General features: G+C 40.7%; 1 protein-coding gene across 1 annotated transcript in view; it reads right to left on the bottom strand.

Moving 5' to 3' along the window:
* DNAH9 (dynein axonemal heavy chain 9) overlaps positions 1-21220 on the bottom strand; it is a 329643-nt gene that overhangs the window by 245517 nt on the left and 62906 nt on the right. Inside the window, exons 18-19 of the mRNA XM_025428358.3 lie at positions 6641-6863; positions 5812-5978 (exon numbers count right to left, since the gene is read on the bottom strand). Of these exons, the coding sequence (XP_025284143.2) occupies positions 5812-5978; positions 6641-6863 (390 nt within the window). The remainder of the gene's footprint in view (positions 1-5811; positions 5979-6640; positions 6864-21220) is intronic.

Below are 21220 nucleotides of genomic sequence, written 5' to 3'. Positions count from 1 at the left end.
CATCAGCAATCTTCTTTCTGTGTGCTTGGAGGACTAGATGTTGGGGCATCACGACTTCAGGGTGAATACCGTGTTCCTCTAAAATCAGAACAGGGCAGGAGTGCCTGGGTGGTACAGTCAGTTAAGGATCTGACTCTTGGTTTTGGCTCAGACTGTGATCTCAGAGTCATGAGATCGAGCCCTGGGACAGGCTCCACACTCAGCATGGAGTCTTGCTTGAGAGTCTCTCTCCCTCCCCCTCTACCCCTCCTGCCCATACTCTCTCAAATTAATTAATTAAAAAAATAAAATCAGAATAGTACATCATGGGGTTCATAATTAAGGGGAAAGCTGAGAGGAAGTGAGTGCCTTGAGCATTGGTCATGTCCTCCAGTCTATGACAAGTGTGTGCGCGCCCACATGTGTGTATATGTATGGATGTGTATGTTGGTTGGGTAGAGGGATTTGGACGGGAGGAGGAATACAAAGTCCTTTTCTTGAACTGCCTCTTCTCTCAGTTGTCTTTAGAAATATTTGACTTGACGGATGGAAAGTAATCCTAATTAAAGTCATTTACCTGAACTGCTCGCCACTTAAGCCTAATTACCATGCAACACAATAACAGTTATGCATACCATTAAATTAGTGTCAGATTAACTTTGATGCTTGCTATGTTTGATTCTGCTTGTTTCATCTAAATAGTTTTTGGCTTGTGTGCTATGGTTGTGCATTTATATCTTAGGAGAACAAGACTGAACATCATGGCACATCTTCTCTGTTCTCTCACTCCCAAGTGTTCCAGAATGGAACAGAAGGGTGAAGTCCTCGGAGCTGAAGAGGATCCTTTGTCTCTATAGGCAAGGAGCTTTCTCCTCTATGAGAACAATGGAAAAAGAACCAGAAGGAAAGAAATATAATATCTCCATGGCAAGTGGTCCAGAAGGAAAGCTTGTGTGTGTACATGCACAAGTAGTCCTTCTATTTATTCTTCATTTCCAAAGACTAATTGTCAGGGTATGTAGGTTCTACTTTTTATCCAGACTGGAGTGACTTGGAAAGTGAATTTCACCCCTTGCTGTACAAGATCTACCAGACAAACTCTAAAAGCCCACATTCTGTTTAATTCATTAATGGGGGATAATTCAGGGATAACATATGGGTAAGATGTGAGCTCTTAGAGCGTTTGGAGTGTACGCAGAAGAAAATAAGTGGTCTTTCCCACCATTCTTTCCTTAGCACATGTGAACAGCCTTAAATCAATACAGGTTCCTCAAATATCTGGAAGAGGTGACCATTTGTCAAACCTATTGGAAACTTCATCTACCTTGTGGCATAATTTTTGTTTATAGTTCAAATTTGTGGACCTTCATTTCCTGGAGCTGAGCACACATAAAAGTTAATTTGGCCTAAGAGGTGAAAAGAATCCCTAGGCATAAGGGCAGGTAACCCTCTTCCCATTTTAAAACTCTAGTGCACCTTGTCAGGATATGCACAGACCTGATTAATGTGCCTAATAAACTGGAAGCAGTTCTCCAAACCCTAGGGGAATAGTACAGAAGAACAAGAAAGCAATAGGAGGGAAGGGGGTGTAGTAAGTCTTTAAAATTGAAATAATAATGCAAAAGTATTTTAATCTAAAAGAGAAACGTCAGGCAAGTCTGGATGAATATAACTGAGAGAAATGGAAATATGGTACCCATGCGTGTGATCTCGGAAAAATGACTGACTTAGACCTGACCTGCTCACCTCTCACATTCAATCAATCCTGCCAACTCCCTTCCTAAATCTCTCCCAGATCCATTCTCTCTCCATTGTCATAGCCACTGCCTGTAGTCCAGGGCTACTGCTTCTCGCCCAGGCTGCTGCCATCTCCCCATGGGGCACCTGGCCTTGAGTGGGTCTTGCTCCATCCAGTTCTTCGCAGCCACAGGACAGTGGTGTTTACACTACATTGTCCTCATGCTTAGGCTCCTCAGTGGCTGATCATGGCCAAGACCTGGAGGCGTGACCCACTCCATTCTCACTCCCATGTTAGTCCTGCATCCCAGCAGGCACAACACATTCTGCTGTTCAACTGTTTCTTACATCCTCACTCTTCTGTGCCTTTGGCTATTTTGTTTCGTTTGCCCAGAATACCCTCCCCTCCCACTCGTCTTTTTCCAAATGGCTAATTTGCATTTTCCCATTGGCTCAAGCACCATCTCCTACAGGTTTGAACTGCCTCCTCAGGGGACCTTCCAATTGGCCACCCAATGACCTCATCTGAGTACTCATGGTTGAAATCATTCCTGACTTCAGGGAATACGTATTATCTTAATATCCTAATGCTTAACATCATTTTTCGGTGACTCCATTGGAAGCCTGAATCAAGTGAAGGAGTCAGATTGACTGGAAGAACAGGGTCAAGCTGAACTAATGATGTGTTTTAGGGCACCGATATGTCCATGGGAGATTTGGGGACTCATAATGTCCTTTACTCTGGCTGCTGAAGAGACAACACGTACTGCTCAAGGGAGGCAGAGGTTTGTCTTTCCTCATGTCTGCTGCACTGGGCTACCTGGAAAGCCTTGCTTTCTCTAGCTGTCACTAAGATAGTACCCAAATGGAAGGTGTCTTCATGAAAGCTCTGTCAACTATTCACAGGTTCTGGTTGCCAGCCAGCTGAATACACTGATGGTCTTCACTGAGCTGGAGCTCACTGACATCAAGTGCTTTGGCTAAGCGACCCCTGGGTAACCTTGGTCTTGATGTGGGGAAAATGACTGGATGTCATGGCATCATTTCTCAAGGTCAGGAAGACTGCATTCAAGGTCAGGAACACTGAGCCAGAGAATGCCACTAGGAGCCTGGAGCATTCCTTTCATCCAAAGGGGAGAATTCCTCTCCAACTTTAAGAGTTCTGGAAGGTCCAGAAAATCTTGAGTGTGACAATTTAGCCAATTACTGTGAAGTGAGGAGCTCAGCTAGGAATATGCTGATACAGCTCAGAATTAAGAACTCTGAAAGAGATAACTCTTGAACATGAAGAACCTCAACCCAAGCAAGGGGACATCACCCAGCACCTGACAGGCTGCAAGAGCCTAATGAGACACTCACTTTCCTTTCCCTCCTCAAAGACAAGATCAACGTGAGCTTTACCCACATTATAATCAGGAACGGAAATTTGCACTCACAGAGGAATGTGCCAGGGTCTGCATTTTAGAAATTCACAAAGGATCTAAAAGGAACCAGGATTAAAATCCTTTGCTACACACACAGTGCCTTAAAATGTCAAGCATACATATCCATATACACCAAACTAAGAAACAAAACAAGGAATGAGTTGATTCACACTAAGGTTCCCTTCAGCACTCAATACCCAATTCCGCTGTAGCCCTGATGTTTTCTTGACAAGAAGAGAAACACATCACAATTGAAGTGATGTTTGGCTTTCCACGCTGCTGTGAGCAGTTCTTTTCAAAGTATTCTCTTGCAAAGATTCATCTGCATGTCAAATTAACAGATGCGAATTTGGAAAACCCAGCTAAGAGAAGCAATATCCTCCCAGCCAGCAGATACAAGTGCTAAGAAAGTAAAAACAACCAGCTAGCACATTCAAAAAACACCACCAGCTGATCAATACACATACAGGGTATAACTATGAAGGAGGGACATCATGTTTCCAACAGACACACAAAATCACACCAGTGAATGCGTGTCATTTGCTGTCAAGTAGTTATCAGAAATCCCTTCAGGAAAATATTTCCCCCAGTATCTCTGGTGTTCCTTTTTTGGAAAAAAATTTTAAGGGACAGTTGACGCAAATATATTAATGTCATTGCTTTCATGGCTGTTGCCGTTGGTGTGATATTTAACACTAGGCAGTATTACTCAGCTTGATAACCCACCTTCCTCCCCAGCTTTGGCTCTGCATGATTGGTGTTGAATTTCTAAAAATTCAATTGCATGTCCAAAGGAGAGTAAAAAAAAAAATATGTCTCAGACTCCAAAAGAACAGTCCCAAAAGGAGTTAAGCCAATGTCTAGAGCAATAGATATTTCCTTGGAACAAGGGCATAGCTCCAAAGGCAATTATTCTAAAGGGATACAGACTCATTTGGAATTACATGCCCTGGCTTGATTGCTTGAAAGAGAACCAGTTACTTCCCCCTTGGGCAGCAAGTCTCAAACTTGGCTGCCCACTGGAATCACCTGAGGAGCTTTACGAACTACTACTGCCAGGTCTTGTCCCCAGAGAATCTGATTTAGTTAGTCTGTGAGACAGGCTGGGTGTTGAAAATTTTAGAAGCACCCCAGGTGATCTTCATGTGCAGCCAACATGGAGCCCACTGCTTTGGTGTCTCATGTGATACACACACTTCCACCTTACACAGAGCTTACCCATCTGCCCTTCCCTGCCTCTTAACCCACTCCTGTTGTTCTCTCAAGCCCCAAGTACAGTAATTGGGAGATAGGAGCTGCTGAATAAATGTTTGGTGAGTGACTAATAAGAACAGGTAGGTCCTTCCTATGTGCCATGATGGGTGACCAACGTTCCAATTTGCCTGAAACAGGGGCTTCCCTGAAAGTGTGACTTTCAGGGCTAAAACCAGAATAGCCAAGGGGAAAGTGGGGTGGGTAGGCATCCTAGTTAGATACTACAGTAGACACTTGCAAAAAATTATTTCTTTAATTCTATCAACAACCTTACGAGATGGATACTGTTATTAACCTCATTTTACAGATGAGGGAACTAAGGCACGACATTGGTTTTCAGCTTTATTTGTTGCTCTGACGTGTTGTTTCCCCATGTAGTACTATTTTTTATGGGTAAGTACCCTTAACAATTAAAATATTACAATCAAAATAAACAATTACGTAGGGTGTTTTCCATTTCGGAGTTTTCTAAGCTTGTCTGTTTTAAACTGTTGAGGAAGACCCAGCAGGAAGCTCAGCTAGGGAAGCAGAAAGCCAGCCATGGAACTGGAGTGAGGGAGAGTACCCATCTCAGCTGGCACATCAGCAGACATGGGACCCTGAGAACCAGCTTGTTCTGGTTGGAGCCCCTGGTCCTGAGCAGTGGATCATGTGCAGACCCCAGTACACTTCTCCAAGGAAGGATTTGAGCTAAACTCATGTGTGTGTGCAACGGGGACACATGTGAATGGTGCTGCCTGGTCCTATAGTTATTTTAAGTAAAGACCGATCCCCCGGGATGCCTGGGTGGCTCAGTAGTTGAGTATCTACCTTCGGCTCAGGGTGTGATCCTGGGGTCCTGGGTTCGAGTCCCGCATCAGGCTCCCTGCAGAGAGCCTGCTTCTCCTTCTGCTTGTGTCTCTGCCTCTCTCTCTCTGTGTCTCTCATGAATAAATAAATAAAATCTTTAAAAAAAAAAAAAAAGACCGACCCTTATCACAAGCGGGGAGCATTACTATGAGAAAGAAATCCATCACCTCGAATCCTTCCCTCAGGCTTCCAAAGTGCCTCAAAACTATTTCCAAATTCTACTAGGCACTTTTTTAAAACCAAAGGAACACAGGTCTGTGAGAATTTAGAATATGAACAACTTTGTAAAAAACCTTGTGATTTGATCACACACAGCCCCTTTATAAACTTGAAGACACAGAGCTTCCAGACTTCTGTTTCTAAGGCAAGGTGTCATCTTGTAGAGGCCAGGATGGGATTCTGTCCACGTCAGCACCAGGTGCTAACCAACAGACTCAAATGGGAGGGAAGACTTAGCTAGTCTTTATCTGCTAAAAGAACTCAATAATTCAATTGAAAGACCCTCTATAAAGCCAAGCGTCGCCATGTTTAAAAGAAAGGAAGCAGCGCCAGCAACGTAGGCCCATACCTGAAGGGGGCTTCCCTGCAGAACTGCTCCCGGAACTGCTGTTGTTTGATGTCAAAGGCTGAGCACCTCTGGCGGAGGACGGCCACTTCATTTGCCTGCAGCGGGGCCACCTGCTGTCTCACGGTGACTGCCACCTTTTTCGCGTTGCTCCACTTCTCAGGCAGCTCCTATGATGAAGACCTCCCTGTGGTTAGATCCACACCGTGCTCTCTCTCCCCGCAGACCTGAGGCTGGATGGTACCCGGATGTTTTCATGTCTACTACAAGGCCATGATGTCATATCATGGCACTGAAGTAGACATGACATTCGGGTACCAGATGTGATGTCATGGCACTGTGTGCCTATTCCCTGCAGCTCCCCTCCCCTGACCTGTCTCCCTGGTCGCCTGCGGGCCTGCCTATCACCTCCTTCTGAATGCACCATGTTCTTCCTGCCCTCCACCTTGAACCTGGTAACCTGTGCCCTTCTATTTTCTCAGAGCACTTGATTATTTTCTTTTATGCCTCACATCTCCTTAGTCCATCTTAATATCTCTCAGACTTGCTTTTTTTTTTCTCTGAATAAAAAACTTGGCTCATCCCTAAAGGCAATTAAACCCAAAACACTTCATCCACATCAATTGTCCCATCTACCTCTGGCATCGGACTGCTTCATGTTTACAGAGTTTCCAGAATGTACCAGAGGGCACATATCTGTCACACAGAGAGTTTAAAAACACGAGCCTTGGGGCCTCACCAAGCCCTGTTTCTCATTTACCTGACCTCACCTCACCCAACCCAGAAACTTTCCCTCCATTTCTTTTATTCAGAAAACAAACTTCGTACTGACCTCCAGTTGCTTAAACACCATTTCTGGCAATTCTTGTTCGTAGGTCTTCAGCAATTCAATAGTCTGCTTTAAGGGTTCAAACATCTCATCAGTGCTGCTCTGCCTTTCTTTCAGGGCCATAAGGTGTCCCATAACCTCAACCAGTCCTTCGAAATCTCCTTTTTCAACTTTCTTGAGCATGCCGCTCTCGCTGTTTTTTATAAACACTTCAAGGTCAGCCAGGCTAAGCAGAACAAACAGAATGTGAAGAAGCATTTTCCCTTCCACTGCTCAAAAGGAAGATTTATTTCCCTAATAATAACAGCTATTACTGTGGAAAACTTCCCATGTGTCCAGCACTCTGTGTAGCCGAGCCCCTGATGGTGAGAATATGGTCCTCTTCAGAATGGCCAGTTACAAAGACAGAGACAAGGACCCCTGTGCTGGAGGAGACTCAGGAGATGGGATGTGTTACTGGGACAATAGGCAAAATGTGAGTAAGGTCTGTTCATCAGTTACTAGTTGTCTACCAATATTAACTTTCCAGTTTTGATAACTGCATTACGGTTATACAAGATGGTATTACTGGGAAAGCTCAGTGAAGGTATAAGTGAACTCTGAACTATTTTTGCAACTTCTTTTGCTAAGTCTGACAGTATTTCAAAGTGAACTTTTAGGGCACCTTGGTGGGTCAGTTGGTTAAGTGTCTGCCTTTGGCTCAGGTCATGATCCCAGGGTCCTGGGATCAGGCCTACAGAAGGATCCCCACTCAATGAGCATCTGCTTCTCCCTCTCCCTCTGCTCATGCTCTCTCTCGCTCTCTCCCTCTCTCCCATAAATACATAAAATCTTAAAAGAAAAAAATTGAAAATAAAAAAATATTATGGCCTCTAAAGTCATACCACACTTGGGTTTAATTTGGACACTTATTAGATGGCCAACTCATTTAGCACCTCTGCATCTCAGTCTCCTCACCTATATGATTGGTAAAATCATTTCTGTCTCACTGGTTCTAGTGGGCATAAAGTAACATTCAGTCTTTATTTCAGAAATATTTATTGAGCATCTATTACATAAAATAGCTATATTAACATAACAAGTATTTGAGCCCAACCATGCTTCCAGGTGCTGAAGATAGAATGCAAAATGAGAGAAATAAAGGCTCTGCCCTTATCAAGTGTACATTCTAATGGGAAAAATAAATAGGAAACAAATTGAAACAAATCGATGAAATCAATTGTGTAGTTTCACCTGGTGTTGAATGCTGTAAGGGGACAGAGACTATGGAAAGTCCTATTTTCTTGCAGTGGTCAGTGAAGGCCTTTCTACTGAGGTGATATTTGAACAGAAGTAGAAATTATGGGAAGGAATGAGCCAAAGAAAGAAATGGGAGAAGAGCTGTTGAGGCAGAAAGCACAGGATGAGTAGAACCTAAGTTCAGTCTGATGTGTTTGAGGGACAGGGGAAAGGTCAGAGGGCAGAAGCATATGAGGAACAGGAGGAAGCATAGAGAGAAGGGAGATGAGAGAATCAACATGGGCCAGACACTGCAAGGTCTTGTTCCCAGGGTAATGAGTTCAGGTTGTGTTCTAAACATAACATTCTGAATAGGAGAATGGCATGATTTAACTTATATTTTCAAAAGCTCTGTAGCTTGAGGAGGTGATGATGATGGTGGCATTGGAAGTGGAGAGATAAGAATGGAAGCCAGGAGGGCATTTAGGGACTCTAATGGTGATCTGAGTGACAAAAGATGATGATATTGACTTTGGCCTGGAAGGTGGACATGAGGAGTGGTCAGGTTTAAGATAATTTCACAAGGAGACACTACAAGGCCTGCTGATGGATTGGAGGAGAGAAGTGAGGGGACGAGAGAAATCCTTAACAGCTCCTGATGATGGGGTCAATGATGATGCCATCCATATAAGGATATGGGGAAAACCATGGGTTTTTTGGAGGGAGAAAGAAGAAGAGGTAAAAGTTTTAAATATATTATGTGTAAGACACCTCACAGATACCAGACACCTAGGGGAGATATCCATCAGTCAGTTGAATGGAAGTCTTGAGCTCTGGAGAGATGAGGCTGAAAATATAAATTGGGTAGTTATTGGCACACAGACATATTTAATGTTGGGCTGATATCACCTGGAACAGGAATGTAGAGAGAAAGTTCAGGATTGAGGTATCAGGAATGTTAATATCTTGCCATTTAGAAGAGGAGAGGAGCCCAGCCAGAGATCAAGACGATGGATCCAGTGAGACAGAAGCAAAACAGCAAAGGCGAGGTATCCTGAAAGCCACAGGGAGAAGTTGTTTGGGGAAGACGGAATAATCAGCTGCCAAATTCCACTGAGGGGTACGAGTAAGATGAAGATGATGACCACTACAGAATTCGGCCATGTGACCATCACTGGTGTTCTTGATGAGAATGGTTTTGGTGGAATGGTCTAGGAAAAGCCTAACTGCAGAGTAACCTGGAGAAGAAGCTGGAGACTTTTGTTTCTAGCTGTACAATGCACACAATAATATGGATAAATAACCCTTCTGCTGAAACAACAAAACTGCTTAAACATGGGGCACCTGGGTGGCTCAGTGGTTAAGCATCTGCCTTTGGCTCAGGGCATGATCCTGGAGTTCTGGGATCAAGTCCTGCCTCAGGAGGAGGAGCCTGCTTATACCCTCTGCCTATGTCTCTGCCTCTTTCTCTGTGACTCTCATAAATAAATAAAATCTTTGAAAAAAATGCTTAAACATATATTTCAACAACATTTAAAAATGTGTCACTAAATTGGCATGAAATTAAGGAATCTTACCAGGCTGAAGCAAGCACTAAGAAAGGTTCAAGTAGTCTTCTTTTTTTAAAATTTTATTTACTTACTTGACACACAGAGAGAGCACGCACAAGCAAGGGGAGAGGGAGAAGTGGACTCCCCATGGAGTAGGGAGCCCAATGTGGGGACTCAATCCCAGAACCCTGAGATCATGACCTGAGCCAAAGGCAGATGCTTAACCAACTGAGCCACCCAGGCACTCTAAAGCAGGCTTTCTATGATGGTTTCTACTGAACCTTGAAGACTATGAGCTGCTATTTGGATTGCCTCATCGGATGTGGGGAACTGGTGATGCTGCCTGGGGCCTACATGAAGTGAGGAGGCTGTTAAGAAGCCAAGTGTGAAACTGTGACACCATAAGGGCAGAACAAGAAATAAATTCACTGCAAAGAAAGGGCAAGTATGGAAACTTTCTGCTTTAGCCTGGGCACAGGTGGACCCCTGCAAGTGGAAATGCAAGTGGTCTGGGGTTGGGAGGGTCCCTTGATGACAGGCAGAAACAAATGGAGGAATGCAGACTAGAATCCAATCCTCAAAGGATTCCCACAGACAAAATTCCAAGGAATATGATTTTTACAACCAAAAGTCATGAAATGCACAAGGAAAAGTCACCATGAGTAGGAGCCAGCAGAATCCATGAAATTAAACCTGCAGAGATTTCAAATATTGGATACTCAGAATATAAAGTAGCAATATTTAATATATTTTTAAAAACAAGGGCTCCTGTTAAGTGTCTTGCTTACTTGTTTGTGACCCATATAGCAGGAAAAAGTGCCTTCCCTATAGTTTCTCAGACTTCAATTCAGACTGATGAGGAAAAATAACTTGAACCTTCTGAGCACAATATATCAGTTAAGACAGAAACGCTCTCTTTAGGAATCCCCTTCAGAAGCCTAAATAAGCTCTTACAGTCTCAGTAGGTCACAGCCACTGCCCCTGACCCAACTTTAAGTTCAAATATAAATTCAGCATTGCTTGAGTCAGGAATAGAGGCAATTTTAGAGGCTCTCCAAATATACCCAGAACCTGTGTTTCTGCATGTTCCTTTGCTCTCGGAGAAGGTAGATTCTGAGAAGTGGCAAAACTTACTGGAAATTACAGGCTGTAATGGCATTACTTTGCGAAGAGAACCATAGCAAAAGCCTCTAATATGTGTTTTAGCAATTCAAAAACTATCATACTGTGCTACATTGATGGGCAATTCCAGGAGAAAGAAGCTAATCATTGGGGTAGGTCTTTATGTTACCTTTAATCTATGGCAAGGAGAAACAAAATATTTTCAAATTGACAAATCAGAAGTTGTCTTAAGATCATCCTCTAACATACGTTGTCTAAAACTCAAAAACATGATTAAAAGGGAAGCCTCAATATTTGAGCAAAGAACAAGAAAATACAAAAATGAACAAGCAGAATTCTAAAATAACCAAATAGGTCTAAAACTGGAATGTATACATTAAAATTTAAAGCCCAATGAATGGATTAAACAGGAGATTTAAACAAAGCTGAGGGAATCAGACCACTGTATGATAAAAGTGGAGAAGTTATCCAAACTGCAGTGTAGACAGTTGTAAACTAAGAAATTTGTTAAATAGGTGGATGATAGTGAAAAAAATCTTACATACGCTTACTAAGAGCTCAGAAGAGAGGATGGGCAAGATGCAATCTCTGAGATCTTGGCTGAGAATTTTCTGGAATTGCTGAAAGACAATGTAAGTTCAAGAAAACTAAAAAAAATTCCGGTGGAATTAATATAAAGAAACCCTCAAGGAGGGCACCTGGTGACTCAATCACTTAGGCATCTGCCTTTAGCTCAGGTCATCATCTCCAGATCCTAGAAAACAACTCCATGAGCTCCCTGTTCCTGCTTCTCCCTCTCCCTCTGCTGCTCCTCTCCCTCTGTTCCTCCCACTCCACTCATGCTCTCTCTCTTTCAAATAAAGAAAATCTAAAGAGATCTAAATCTCTCTCAAATAAAGAAAATCTAAAATAAAGAAAAAGAAAAAAGGAAACCCTCAAGATACTTCTTTTTGATACCTTTACCAAAAAGGAAATAAAAATCTCAAAAATAGCTTATCAGCTTCAGAGCAAAGGTAGAGTTTGACCAAACCAAAGCAAAAATCAAAAAGCCCCCCAAGCCCCAGACTAACGGCTGACTGCTCAGAAGCCAAACTGGCATCCAGGACATGGAAGAACAATGCTTTCAATAAACTCACAGAATATAGCTGTTATCCTAGAATTCCCCCTTCTACAAAACCATTTCCCCCCAAGAACTAAGGGGAAAATACACACCTTTTCAGGCAAGAAAGAATGAGAGTTTCATCAATAGACTCAAAATGATGGAACTTCTAATGAACATAACTCAGGGAGTAGAAAAAAGCAAAGAGCAAAAATGTTGGTAAATTTAATTAAATTTAAATAAATTTAAATAAACACCAAGTGTATAAAATGAAGTGGAATTTGTGGTGTTTAAATAAATAAGAGAAAACAACTGAAATTACTGGGAATAAGAATATAATTTGATGAATGAATAGTTGAGATCAAAGTACTCTAAAATCTTTGTATTAGTTGTGAGGAGAGTAACAAAACCAACTAATTCATTTAAAGATGCTTATTAAAACAGCTGTGGTAACCAGTAGACCTAACAGTAGATCTAGATCATATAACATCCAAATTAGCAGAAGGGGAAGAACTGGAATAATAATAATAATAAAAACCTCATAAAATTAAACCCAAAAGGAGGCAAGAAAATGAAGGAAAAAAAAAAAGAATAGAAAATATATAATAAAATGGTAGCAGAATATATATTAATGAACAAAACTCCCCAATTAAAAGATATATTAAGGTGAATAAAACATTCAGTTCTATGCCAATTATTAAAAAATCTTACCTAATATGAAGGCACAGAAAGATTAAAAGCCAAAGGATAAAATGAGAGATACCAAGCTAATATCATACAAAGGAAATTGGTTTAGTTATATTAATATAAGACAAAACAGACTTTAATATAAGAAATATAGCTAGTAATAAAGAAGATTTTTATGTGTGGCTGAAAGTTCTAATTTGTCAGGAAGATATAAAAAAGTCAAACTCTGTATGCTCATTTAACATAACCTTAAAATATATGAAGCAAAAAGGGACAGAATTACAAGGTGAATTGACAATCTACCATTAAAGTGGAAGGGTTTTTTTTTTTTTTAAGCTTTTTATTTTAAGGAGGTTCCATGCCCAATGTGGAGCCCAATGCAGGGCTTGAACTCATGACCCTGAGATTAAGACCTGAGTTGAGATCAAGAGTTGGATACTTCACTAACTGAGCCACCCAGGTGTGCCAAAGTAGAAGATTTTTAATATAGCTATTTCAATAATAAATAAACTAAGCAGAAAAAGAAGACAATGAGGATACAGATTTGAAAAAAATAATTAACAAGTTTGATCAAATAGTCCTGCACAGAACATTCCTCCTCCCCCAACAGTTCTAGAATACATATTCTCTTTAGATGTGCACAGAACATTTACAAAGTTGACCATACTGTCCAGTTTAAAACAAACTTCAATAAATTACAGAAGCTTATTATATATATCACCTTCTCTGACCGCAATGCAATTGTTAAAAATTCATAACAAAATATAACTGGAAGGACTTCCCAGGAAGATGGCAGAGGAGGAGGACCCTAGGCTCACTTCGTTCCATGATACAACCAGATGGCACTCATGTCAGAAATCACCCGAAGACTGGCAGGATAGACTCCACAACTAAATGTAGAGAAGAGGCCACAGAAAAGAGGGTAGGAAGGGTGGAGACAAGGTCAAAATTAAATGAACTTCCCCAACCAGCCATGGGAGGGAGGCAACCAAGGGCACAAAGGAGGGAGAGAAACAGACCTCCCACACCAGGGAACCCACCCAGGGAAAATGAATCCCCACAACGTTTGCCTTTGAAAACCAGAAGGGCTGAATGTTGTGAGTTCTTACAACCAGTGGGACTTAACACCTGGAATTTTTAAAAATCTGTGGGCTTGGCTGTGGGAGAGAAGGGAAGCCAAGAGGAAATGGAGTATCTGCCTATAAAGAGACAACACAACAAAAAGCCCATGGAGATACAGTAGGGAAGCAGCACTTTGAAAGGTGCCTGGAGCATGTAGGAGGGAGAGTTATTTACTAATCTCAGAGCATGTTCTAGAGGGATAGAAATTGCTGGGTGATTCCTCCAGAAACAAAGGATCTGGCAGGTGCCACGTCCCTCCCCCTACCCCCAGCATGAACACATAGTGACCTGCAGGACTTGCTACCTAACTTGCTAGAACTGCTGTCCCACCCTCATGCTGTGCTTCCCACAGTCCATCTCTCTGGACAGCCCACCTTAGTCGGCACCACAGAGCCCCTCGCCCAGAGGAATTATAAGGTGCAAAATTTGCTATCGCAGTTGTGCCAGTGCACTGCCACCACCATGCTGTGCTTTGGTTACTATCCTCTCTAATATGCTCTTGCCCAGAGCCCATACAAGGTGATGCCACGGGCCTGGCAGTATGCAAGCAGCCCATACAGTGGTCAGCAACACTCCAAAGTGACTTCTGCCCTAGAGAGAGGGAAGGATAGCCACACACACCAGAGGGAAGGATAACCACGCATACCAGAGAGGGAAGGATAACCACACACACCAGTCAGACTGTGGCCCCAGCAGTGGGATGGAGGAAGACATTGGGTCTGACTGAAGGCCCTGCCCATCAAGAAGATTCTCAGGGGACAACACAGGGAAAGCACAATGCAGTTTGGTGCTACTGCATCTCTAGCAAATGCCTGATCTGACTTGACTCAAGCCCAAGAGATCCCAAGATTGGCCCACTGACACCACAGGGACCAAACCCTGTCCACAACAGGCAAAGAGTCAGAGCAGATGAATGGACTGAAGGAAAAAGCAGCTCAGCCACAATAGCAAGGCACATACATCACACATAGGAGACACCCTGAAGCATCATGTTCTGGTGAACAGAGGACACTGCACACTACAGGGCACTACAGGACCTCTTCCCCATAAGGCCACTATTTTCAAGTGCTGGAGACATAGCTATCTGCCCTAACACAGAGAAACACAGATCATTAGATAAGAAGAAGAGACAGAGAAATATGTCCCAAATGAAAGAACAGGACAAAACCACAGCAAAAGACCTAAGTGAACCTGAGATAAGTAATATGCCTGATAGGGAATTTAAATGATCACAAAGGTACTCAGTGGACTTGAGAAAAGAGCAGAAGACATCAGAAAGACCCTTAACAATGAGATAAAAAAGAACCAATCAGAGATGAGGAATGCAATAAATGAAGTTAAAAATATACTATATTGAATAAACAGCAGACTAGATGAAGCAGAAGAATAAAACAACAACCTACAGGACAGAGGAGTGGAAAGTCATCAAGTTGAGCAGGTGATAGGAAAAAAAAATACATAAAATGAGAATAGGCTTAGGGAACTTAGTGACAACATCAAGTGTAATAACATGTGCATTACAGGGACCTTAGAAGGAGAAGACAAAGAAAAGGGATAGAAAATTTATTTGAAGATTTAATAGCTGAAAACTTCCTGAATCTAGAGAAGGAAACAAAAATTCAGATCCAGGAGGCACAGAGATTCCCCAATAAAATCAACCCAAGGAAGTTCACACCAAGACACATGGAAATTGAGATGGCAGAAAGTAGTGATAAAGAAAGAATTTTAAAAGCAGCAAGAGAAAAGAAGGAAGTTACATACAGGGAAACCTCATAAGGCTATGAGTTGATTTTTAAGAAGAAACTTTGTAGGCCAGAAGGGAGTAGAAAGATACATTCAAAACGCTGAAAGGAAAAAATCTGCAGCCAAGAATCCAGCAAGGCTTCCATTCAGAATAAAAGGGGAGACAGAGTTTCTCAAACAAACAAGCATTAAAGGAAATTATGACCACTAAACCTGCCCTATAAGAAAAGTTAAAGGGGACTCTGAGTGGAAAGGAAAGATCATAAGAAAGACTAAAGAAAGAAGGAAGCACAAACACAGTAAAAGTAAGCATATCTGTAAAAAAAACAGTCAAGGGACGCACAAAATAAAAGGATGTAAAGTATGACACCATATACCTAAAATGTGGAGGGAAGAGGAATAAAGATTAGGTTCAAAAATAAGTGGCCATCAACTTAATATAGAGTGCCATATGTAAAAGATGTTATATACAAACCTAATGGTAACCACAAATAAAAACCAGTAATAAATATGCAAAAAAATGAAGAGAAAGGAATCCAAGTATATCATTATAAAAAGCCCACTTGTCATGAGAGAAGAGAGAAGAAACAGAGAAGCACTACAAAAACATCCATAAAACAAGTAACAAAATGGCAACAAATACATACATATCAATAATTACTTTCAATGTCAAATGGACTAAATGCTCCAATCAAAGGGCATGGGGTGATGGAAAGGATTAAAAAAACAAAAACAAAAAACAAAAACAAGATCCATCTCTATGCTGCCTACAACAGACTCATTTCAGACCTAAAGGCCCATGCAGCCTGAAAACAAAGGAATGGAGAAGCATTTATCATGCAAAGGGATGTGAAAAGAAAGCTGGGGTAGCAGATAAAGGGCTAGTTTCCAAGATCTATAAAGAACTTATTAAACTCAACACCAAAGAAACAAACAATCCAATCATGAAATGGGCAAAAGACACGAACAGAAATCTCACAGAGGAAGACATAGACAGGGCCAACATGCACATGAGAAAATGCTCTGCATCACTTGCCATCAGGGAAATACAAATCAAAACCACAATGAGATACCACCTCACACCAGTGAGAATGGGGAAAATTAACAAGGCAGGAAACCACAAATGTTGGAGAGGATGTGGAGAAAAGGGAACCTTCTTACACTGTTGGTGGGAATGTGAACTGGTGCAGCCACTCTGGAAAACTGTGTGGAGGTTCCTCAAAGAGTTAAAAATAGACCTGCCCTACGACCCAGCAATTGCACTGACCCAGCAATTGCACCCCAAAGATTCAGATGCAATGAAATGCCGGGACACCTGCACCCCGATGTTTATAGCAGCAATGTCCACAATAGCCAAACTGTGGAAGGAGCCTCGGTGTCCATCAAAAGATGAATGGATAAAGAAGATGTGGTTTATGTATACAATGGAATATTACTCAGCCATTAGAAACGACAAATACCCACCATTTGCTTCAACGTGGATGGAACTGGAAGGTATTATGCTGAGTGAAGTAAGTCAATCGGAGAAGGACAAACATTGTATGTTCTCATTCATTTGGGGAATATAAATAACAGTGTAAGGGAATATAAGGAAAGGGAGAAGAAATGTTTGGGAAATATCAGAAAAGGAGACAGAACATAAAGACTCCTAACTCTGGGAAACGAACAAGGGGTGATGGAAGGGGAGGAGGGCGGGCGGTGAGGGTGAATGGGTGACGGGCACTGAGGGGGGCACTTGACGGGATGAGCACTGGGTGTTATTCTGTACGTTGGTAAATTGAACACCAATAAAAAATAAATTTATTATTAAAAAAATAAAAAAAAGAAAGCTGGGGTAGGAATACTTATATTGTACAAAATAGATTTTGAAACAAAGACTATAACAAAAGACAAAGAAGGACATTAGATAATCATTCAGGAGACAATCCAACAAGAAGATTTAACAGTTGTAAACACTATGCAGCCAACATGGGAGCACCCAAATACTTAAAGCAGTTAATAACAAACATAAAGTAAATTAGCTATAGTCAAATAATAATAATAACAGGGACCTTTAACATCCCACTTATAACAACAGATAGATCATCCAAACAGAGCATCAACAAGAAAACAGTGACTTTGAAAGATACATTGGATCAGGTGGATTCAACAAATAGAGTCAGAACATTTTATCCTAAAACAGAATACATGTTCTTTTCAAGTGCACTTGGAACATTCTTCAGAACAGATCACATATTAGGGAACAAAACAAGTCTAAACAAATTCAAAATCAAAGTCATTCCACATATCTTTTCTGACCACAATACTATGAAATTAGAAATCTACCACAAGAAAAAAAATCTGGAAAGGGCATAAATACATGGAGGTTAAGTAACATGCTACTAAGCAATGAAAGAGTCAACCAAGAAATCAAAGAGGAAATCCAAAAACCCATGGAGATAAACAAAAATGAAAACACAATGTTCCAAATCTTTGGGATATAGCACAAGCTGTCCTAAGAGGGAAGTTTATGGCAATACTATGAGAAGCAAGGCAAAACTCAAACCACCCTATACCAAAAGGAGCTAGAAAAAGAACAAACAAAACCCCAAAAACAGTAGAAAGAAGGAAATAGTAAAGATTAGAGAAGAAATAAATGGAAACTTAAAAAACACACACAATAGAACAGATCAATGAAACTAAGACCTGATTTTTTTAAAATTGATGAACCTTTAGCCACTCATCAAAGAGAAAGAGAGAGAGAACTCAAATAAGCAAAATCAGAAATGAAAGAGGAGAAATAACAATGGACACCACAGAATTATGAACAATTATAAGAGAATATTATGAAAAACTATATGCCAAGAAATTGTACAACCTAGAAGAAATGGATAAGTTCCTAGAAACACGTAACCTACCAAAACTGAAACAAGAATAGAAAATTTGAACAGACCAATTACCAGCAATGAAATTGAATCAGTAATCAAAAAACTTCCAACAAACAAAAGTCCTGGACCAGATGGCTTCACAGGTAAATTCTACCAAATGCTTAAAGAAGCATGAATACCTATTCTCAAACCATTCCAAAAAATAGAAGAAAGAGTACCAAATTCATCTATGAGACCTGCATTACCCTAATACCAAAATCAGATTAAAGACACCACAAAAAAAGGGAAGTAAAGGCCAATGTCTCTGATGAACTTAGATGCAAAAATCCTCAACAAAATGCTTTTAAACCAAATTCAACAATACATTAAAAGAAAATCACTCACCATGATCAAGCAGGATTTATTCCCAGGATGCAAGCGTGGTTCAATAATTGTAAATCAATCAGTGTGATACATTACATTAATAAGAGAAAGGATAAGGGGAACCTGGGTGGCACAGTCAATTAAGCATCTGACTCTTGGTTTCCGCTCAGGTTGTGATCTCAGAGTTGCGAGACTGAGCCCTGCATCGGGCTCCATGCTCAGTGGGAAGTCTGCTTGAGATTCTCTCTTTTCCTCTCCCCCACTACCCACCCCATTCCCCCATGCATGCACTTGGTCGGTCTCTCTGTCTCTCTCTCCATCTCTCAAATAAATAAATAAATAAATAAATAAATAAATAAATAAATAAATAAATCTTTTTTAAAAAATGAGAGAAAGGATAAGAACCTTCAACAGTTGAAGAAAAAGCATTTAACAAAGTGCAATATCCATTCATGATAAAAACACTCAACAAAGTATGTTTAGAGAGAATATCTCTCAGCATAATAAAGGCCATATATGAAAACCCACAGCAAACCTCATATTTAATGGGGAAACACTGAGAGCTTTTCCCCTAAGGTCAGGAAAAAGACAAAGATGTCCACTCTCACCACTTTTATTCAACACAGCACTGTAAGTCCTAGCCACAGCAATCATGAGAATAATTAAATAAAAGGCATCCAAATGGTAAGGAAGAAGTAAAACTTTCACTATTTGCATCTGACATGATACTAGCTATAGAAAATTGTAAACTCGCCACCAAAAAACTACTAGAACTGATACAGCAAATTCCATAAGGCTGTAGGTTACAAAATGAATGTACAGAAATCCACTGCATTTCTACAAATAATGAAGCAATAGAAATAGACATAGACAAATAGATATTACATGATCAAAAACTGGAAGAACAGTATTGTTAAGATGCCCATGGTACCCAAAGCAATCTACAGATTTAATGCAATCCCTATCAAAATACCAACAGCATTTTTCAAAGAATTGGAACAAATAATTCCAAAATTTGTATGGAACCACAAAAGAGCCTGAATAGCCAAAATAATCTTGAAAAAGAAAAACAAAAGCTGGAGGTATCAGAATCCCAGATTTCAAAATAACCTATAAAGCTGTAGTACTCAAAACAGTATGGTACTGGCACAAAAACAGACACATACATCAATGGAACAGGATAGAAAGTCCAGAAACAAACTCAAGATTATATGGTCAATTTTTGACAAAAGAGTCAAGAATATGCAATAGGAAAATGTTCAACAAATGATGTTGGGGAAACTGGACCACTTTCTTACACCATACACAAAAATAAACTCAAAATGGATTAAAGCTCTAAATGTGAGACCTGAAACTATAAAAGTCCTAGAAGAGAACACAAGCAGTAATTTCTCTGATATCAGCTTTAGCAACATTTTCTAGCTATGTCTTCTGAGGCAAGGAAAACAAAAGAAAAAAAACTATTGGGACTATATCAAAATAAAAAGCTTCTGCAGAGTAAAGGAAACAATCAACAAAACTAAAAGACAACCTACAGAATGGAAGAAAATATTTGCAAAGGATATATGTGATAAAGGGTTAGTATCCAAAATATATAAAGAAGTTGTACAACTCAACACCCTAGAAACAAATAATCCAATTAAAAATGGGCAGAAGGGGCAGCCCGGGTGGCTCAGCGGTTTAGCGCCGCCTTCAGCCCAGGGCCTGATCCTGGAGACACGGGATCGAGTCCCATGTCAGGCTCCCTACATGGAGCCTGCTTCTCCCTCTGCCTGTGTCTCTGCCTCTTTCTCTCTCTCTCTCTCTCTCTCTCTGTGTCTCTTGTGAATAAATAAATAAAATCTTAAAAAAAAAAATGGGCAGAAGACATGAACAGACATTTCTCCAGAGAAGACAACCAAATGGCCAAGAGATACATGAAAAGATGCTCAACATCACTCATCGTGAGGGAAATACAAATCAAAACCGTAATGAGATTCCACTTTACACCAGTCAAAATGGCTAAAATCAACAACACAAACAACAACAGTGCTGACAAGGATGTGGAGAAAGGGGAATGCACTTGCAGTGTTGGTGAGAATGCAAACTGGTGCAGCCACTGTGGAAAACAGTATGGAGGATCCTCAAAAACTTAAAAGTAGAACTATCCTGTGACCCAGCAGTCACACTACTGGGTATTGACCCCCAAAATAAGAAATACTAATTTAAAAGAATATATGCACCTGTATGTTTATGACAGCATTATTTACAATAGCCAAACTATGGAAGTAGCCTAAATGTCCACTGATAGATGAATGGATAAAGAAGATGTGGTTGGTATATGTATATAATGGAATATTACTTAGCCATAAAAAAATAATGAAATCTTGCCATTTGCAACAACATGGATAGAGCTAGGTAGTATAATGCCCAAATAGGTCAGAGAAAGACAAATACTAGATGATTTCATTCATATGTGAAATTTAAGAAACAAAACAAACAAAGTAAGGAAAACAAACAGACAAACCAAGAAACTGACTCTTAACTAGAGAGGACAAACTGATGGTCACCAGAGGGAAAAGGGTGGGTGGGGGAATGGGTGAGATCGGTGATGGGGATTAAGTAGAGCATTTGTCATGATGAGCACTAAGGCATAGAATTGTCAAATCACTATATTGTACATCTGAAACTAACACTGTATGTTAACTGTACAGGAATTAAAATTAAAACCTTTTAAAAGCAGGCTCCTGAGGGGTTCAGTCAGTTAAGCATCTGCCTTCTGCTCAGGTCATGATCTTGGGATTCTGGGATCAAGCCCTGAGTCAGTCTCCCT

The sequence above is a fragment of the Canis lupus genome, chromosome 5 (genome assembly GCF_003254725.2).
Source record: "Canis lupus dingo isolate Sandy chromosome 5, ASM325472v2, whole genome shotgun sequence".
Taxonomy (NCBI): domain Eukaryota; kingdom Metazoa; phylum Chordata; class Mammalia; order Carnivora; family Canidae; genus Canis; species Canis lupus.
This window is presented reverse-complemented; position numbering and strand designations above follow the sequence as displayed.